The sequence below is a fragment of the Mauremys reevesii genome, linkage group 2, assembly GCF_016161935.1.
Source record: "Mauremys reevesii isolate NIE-2019 linkage group 2, ASM1616193v1, whole genome shotgun sequence".
NCBI lineage: Eukaryota > Metazoa > Chordata > Testudines > Geoemydidae > Mauremys > Mauremys reevesii.
The window spans coordinates 149,267,789-149,273,791 of record NC_052624.1 but is presented as its reverse complement, the minus strand read 5'-3'; the positions used below and the strand labels follow the sequence as shown (position 1 = coordinate 149,273,791).

The 6,003-nt window shown below is 47.9% G+C and overlaps 1 protein-coding gene across 1 annotated transcript in view; it reads right to left on the bottom strand.

Annotated features, from left to right (window-relative positions):
* Positions 1 to 6,003, bottom strand: part of LOC120399260 (aldose reductase-related protein 2-like) — a 47,798-nt gene continuing 41,795 nt past the window's right edge. The window contains exons 7-10 of the mRNA XM_039527355.1: positions 4,743 to 4,962; positions 4,460 to 4,543; positions 3,462 to 3,550; positions 1 to 1,410 (exon numbers count right to left, since the gene is read on the bottom strand). Coding sequence (XP_039383289.1) covers positions 3,473 to 3,550; positions 4,460 to 4,543; positions 4,743 to 4,962 — 382 coding nt within the window. The 3' untranslated portion in view covers positions 1 to 1,410; positions 3,462 to 3,472. The remainder of the gene's footprint in view (positions 1,411 to 3,461; positions 3,551 to 4,459; positions 4,544 to 4,742; positions 4,963 to 6,003) is intronic.

Genomic DNA, 6,003 nt, shown 5'->3' with positions numbered 1-6,003 from the left:
CTATCTCATTCTAATTCCACCATGTGCTTTTTTTTGTCCTGTTCTTTCTTTTAGCCTCTCTTTTTTCTTAACCTACACTGGTATTGAATAGTTTAAATGCATTTTTTATTCACTTTTTTACCATGTGCTTACCAAACAGGCTTTGCCTTAGTAAATTCCTTTCTTAAACCTAGTTTTTAATGTTTTTAAAAGCTTTTTTCTTAACCTACACTGGTATTGAATAGTTTAATTGTGTTTTTCTGAGCCACCCTTTATAGTTTTTGGCTAGGGCTTACTAAACAAGCTAGCCTTAATAAATTCCCTTTTTTGGCTATATAGGTTCTTTTTAAACCTAGTTTTTAACATTATTTAACTCTTTTCTTAAACTAACCCTTTAAAAACAAAAAATTCCTTTTTTCTTTAAGTTCTATCTTTCTATTCTTAAATAACCTACTAAACTAGGTCTTTACCATCCTCTCTCCTTACTCAATCACATCCAATAACCTTTCTTACCTTTTTTTCCTCTAAACCTTACTCAAACTTTCTTTTTTCATCTTTAAACTCTCTCACTCTCTTCTTTCAAACTTTTTCTCTCAATGTGTGTTTGTGCTTGGATACACAACACTTCCCCTAGTCAAATAACCACACACAGAGACAATTTTTTTCAAAATGGCTGACAGCGCCAAACTTTGGCGCCAACGGAAACGGGGTGGGAGAGTGGGACATAAGCCCTAAATGGGATGCGGAAACCTGTCAAAAATGCATGGTGATGAATGCTATCAAGCAGTATACTACTCATGGCAGTGCAGAATATAGCTGAAGTACTTACATTGCTGAAGTTTTTGAATGGGAGACTACAAATCCCATGTTGCATCAAGTTAAAGGCATGTTGGTACAGTCTGCTATTTAACAAAATCCCAGTATGTTCAGTGCATGATAAAAGTCCCCTGAAAAATGAATACATGAACCGGAGCCCCAGGAATGCTAAATGCTGTCATTGGGAAGCTGGTTTTTATTGTGTTACTGAAAGAAAATCAGGGGAACATTACAGAAGGGTCTAATCCTTTACCCCCATATCTAGAAACTGTCTCCAGAGAACAAATAGCTTATCAAGATTCCCCCCTTACCCTTTGCTGAGCAAGTATTTAAAATCACCCTTGTAAAATTCTTCTCCTCCATTCTCATTTAAAATGGGAAATAAAACGTAATTAGTTGTAGCCCTAGTGTACAGGTAGGCAAGTAGATTTTAGTTTACCTTGCCTAGTATGTTTTCATAAGGATTTTGAGAGGCTGATATGGATCATTTCAAATGCTTGCCAATACATGCAGTTGATTTACTGGGAACCGGATCTTCCAGGATTGACTTGCCATTTCTTTAGGCCGCAATAGTTACTTGTCACCGAATGGGAAATGTGTTTGTGTGTCTCCATCCTGGAATAAAAGACAAATACATCCTAAGTAAATAATTATCACAACCATTCAGAATCTTCCATGTAGAAGCTTTTTCAAGAAGCAAAACAGTGCAGGTAGCCAGCCACCTCTTCTATACATGTGATAGGAATAGCCAAGATAGGGAATTTTACTGGAATTCAAACCTTTAATTTAAAATGCATTAACCCATGAGTTTAATTAAAAGAAACACAAATAAACTAAGCCCATCCCTCTCTGGATTTGCCGGTGCATTCTGTTCCGTCAGGCACCCATCCTGCAACTGGATCTGCTAGTGATACCTTGCACCAGCAGAGGTGTTTAAACCCAGAATCTCTCCAACTAAAAGGATGAGCCAATCCTGCTTTTTAGCCCCTGTTGCATTCAAAGACTTAAGGGCCTTGATCCTGCTCCCAATTAAGTCAATAGAAAAACTCCCATTAGCTTCCCCTGTGCAGTATCAACCTCTAATGACGAAAAGAGGCTCAACTTAGTGGGCCACCCAGTGACCAGATGTCCCGATTTTATAGGGACAGCCCTGATTTTGGGGTCTTTTTCTTATATAGGCTCCTATTAACCCCCACCCCGGTCCCAATTTTTCATATTTGCTGTCTGGTCACCCTACTGCCAACAGAGTTTGGTTGTGAAACCCCTGCCCTTCCTGCAGCATGGCCGAGTGGACTGGGACACGGGAGATGTGGGTTTTGCTTGGATCACTCTGAAGCAAGTCACTTTGGACTAGATTCACAAAGCTCCAGGCTGAGAATTCCACTTGTTGGCAGGGCCCCATGGGGGGGTTTAGATGTTGGAATGCTTAAGCACCTTCATGAATCTGGTCCTCTCAGATCTACTGCTGAAAAGTGTTATATAAGGAGCTAGATTTGATTAGATGGTAGAGGGGACCCAGTAGGGAAAAGCTTGAGAACCCACACCTTAGCTGGTCAGCATTTTTCACCAAAAATGCTGCCTCCCCAATTAAAAATGGCTTTTTGATCAAAATGAAAATGTAATTTGATTGAAAATTTTCAGCTGTTGAAAACCAGAAGTTTTCTTTTTGGGGGCCATTCCCTGTTTTCAGTGGAAACAGGGAAGAAGAGGAAGGCAATTTTTTTTTCCAATGTTCCTATAGTCAAAAGACAGAAGTTCTGTAGCAAGGTTTTTAGGGTGGGGGTCATTTTGTTCATATTTTCAGAAAGACAGCTTTATATTTTAAGCAGCTCTATAGCAGATTGAAACATCTCTGGGGACCAGTCACTAGAGAGCATCAAATCCACATTCTCCTAGCTTGGGTTATGCTTCTACTGACCCCGGCCCTCCACCCAGATGAATCATCATCTGGACCCTGTGAATGGCTTGCCACACCCAGATGAAATCACTTTGGGTCCCATGCTGGCCTCTCCGATTTCAGGATCGGGGCCTTATTTGCGAGCCCTGCCCCAAGGGAAGATTTGATTGTGTGTATTGCACGGGGGCCAAGCCTACTGTCAGTGCTTAAATAAACAATAGCAATACTCGGCGCGTATTACACTGGAGCTTCAATGTGCTGCTCAAACCTTTGTGATGTATCCCTTGCCTCTGAATGGGTTAGCGTCAGAGAGGAAACAGCTCCCTTTATAACAGGTGAGACCCACACTGGCTTGGGAACAACCCCACCTGAAGCTAACGGGGACAATCCCTGCTGGGTTTGGTCCCTTACCTACTTCATTGTGGGTTAATTAATGTTGGGAAGGTGCTTTGAGATGCTTAAAGAGTAGATGCTACTGAATATCTACCGCCTATCAAAGGCAAGCAAAGGATCATGATCCCCATTTTTCATTGAGGGAAACTGAGGCAAAGGATGGGAAGTGACTGGTCCCAGGTCACCCAGCAGGCCAGAGGGAAAGCTAGAAATAGAACCCAGGTCTCCTGCATCCCTGTCCAGTGCACCAGCCCCTGGGCCACATGACTGAAAGCACCTACTGCTTCCTAGCCTGCAAGCTTCCCTGTGTAATATTGTTAGCCGGGCTCTGAAGTCTACGTTTTTTTAGTTAGACGAGCCTGTTTCAACCACTCACCCCAGCAGGTTCTATTTAATAAATCGCGTGTTGTAGTCTAGTCCTTCCAGTGTCGGGATTTCTTTGCGTGTCAGGTGAAAGTCGTATACCTACGCAGAAGAAACAGCCTTTGAATCCAAGGCCAGGGCTTTCTGTGCTCCCAGGTCTACAGGGAGATGCAAGTCCACAGCAAAGCATGGAAGACGCGGGTGGATATTCTGTAAGGCTGGGAAATGCAGCCCTTGGAGTCTGAGCGGTACCAGGAGGCTGGATATGGGGAATGGCAGGGCGTGGGACTTCCCCAGCGCGCACATGGCAGGTTACTGTGTGGCAAGCTGCTGTGCTGAAATTCACCCTCTGCCTTGCTCCGCAGCAGACAGGCCCAGACATTTTGTGTCTCTCTCTCTGAGGCTAAGGGCAGATCTTCTGTTGGGGGCCCAGCCCTGAGGATTTGTTCAGCACAGCTCTACCAAATGGGCACGGCCACTCACTCAACTCCTCAGTGAAAGGACAAAAATCCCACCCCAGATGTCTGGGCCACAATCTATTCCCACAGCCGCTTCCCTGGCCTGGACGTGTTTTCATCCAGATCGTCACAGCTGGAGCCGGGACAAGAATCGCTGTGAGGGCTTCCAAAAAACTCTGGTAACGGGCTTCCCAGGTACTGCGTCACGCCACCTCTCACACGGGGGGGGGGGGGCGTGCATGCCAACCCAGGCTGTTTAACAGCCAGACTTCGCTCTGTGTTGTGTCTTCTACGAGGCGCAAACCCACTTAGGTCTCCAAGCTGAGGGCCTACAAGCGTATCCCCGGACAGAGGGGCTAACTAACCCTCAGGCTAGCAATACTTAAGGGTCCCTTGAACTAGCCATTCAAATCCTGCTGGGTACAGCTCAGCTTTGGTACAAGTCCCCAGCTGCCGCTTGTGTGAAGCGTCTCACCCTGCCCTGGTGACAGTAACACCTCAGCCATTGGCCAGGAGCGAAGAGGGCTCCCGGCTCGCTAGCCATCCCCGTTACCTCTGCGTTCTCCACGATGCGGGCCGGGGTGATGCTTTTCGGGATGGTGGCGATGCCCCTCTGAATGTGGAAGCGGATGAGAACCTGCAGAGAGGGCAGGAGCTGGTGAGCCAGGATACGTGGCTGGTGCGGTGGCCGGGGGAGCACAGCCAGCGCGAAGAGACGGAGAGACCCATTTTTCCACACTGCACCCACAACCCCCCCACCCCCTGTGTAGCTTAGATAGGATGTCGCACGTCTATATAGAGAAACACCACTAGGGCCAGTGCTGTCCCCCCCTCACCTGAGCGCTGGTTTTTCCATGCTTCTGAGCGATCTCATTCACTGTGGGATTCTCCAGGAGAGGCACAGGGCTGTTCTCCCCCGAAGGGCTAAGGGAAGAGGATTTGGAGAGTCCTGAACAACGGCTGCTGCTCTCGGCGAACAGGCAGTACTTTGCAAACAGGAGGCTGGTGGAGAGTCGCCTTCCCAGCACCGCTGGGAGGCAGCAAAGCCTCCTGCTGCTGGTTGGAGAAATGGGGAAGGGAAGGCACTGAGGGATTCTGTCACTCCCCCTGAGCCAGCGACAGGGTCGACAAACGCCCGTTGGTGCTGCTGCGCAAACACCAGCTGCTAACAACAGCCAGGACCCCTCCCTGGCCCAGCTCACTCAGCCTATCCCCTGCTTTGTCACCGTGCGGCGGGGCTGCACCCCAGAACTCATCATGCAGGGGGACCCCTGTTACGTTGGCCAGGCTCTTGATAAAGATAAAAGAATCCAGTAAATGCTATTGGGCCAAGCAACTCCACCCATGTCAGTGAAATCAAACCGGAGTGACAGCAGAATCCGGCCCAGTTAGCCTAGCGAAGCTCTCAGCCAGACCTTGCTTGGGTGTGCCAGGGTTACCAGCCACGAAGGAAGAGGACCCAGCTTGTATCTCGCAGCCAGCCCAGGCTACAGAAACACCTCCCAGGCCTCCAGCTCACACTCACTCCATTTGCCAGACAGCCAACACAGAGCCCTGCAATGCCAGCTCAGGGCAGAACTGCCCCTTTATGCTACAGCTGTGTGCTGTGGGCATCTACTGTCCCCAGGAGGTGCTTTCTGAGTCATCAGCATGGACTGTGGAGCAGCAAGACCCCCACCCCTTCTACCTCCCCCTCTTCTTTGATTAGCTCACTGGCCATTCTCCCTTTATAGGTCACTTTTGGAGCACGGTTCCTCTCTGAGAAACCAACATCATTGGAGTCTGTGACTCCAGATCACACACGTACCGTGTTCCTCTAACAGTCGTGCAAACCTCGCTCCGGGATCCAAGAGCCACCCTGGCTTCCTTCCGGCGCCCACGCTCACAAGGCAGTTGCTCCTTGTTATATCCTTGGGGGCAGCCAGTTTAGGAAGAAATCACTTGAGGCCAGACAGCAGACAGCTAACAAAACCACCATTTATTTACAGACACAGAGCTCACCTAACCAGCTGAAGCTGGCTGGGCTATCCCCTAATAATCTAACTCAGTTGCCATAGGAACAAAAACCATGACAACCAAATACACAACACTCCTGCT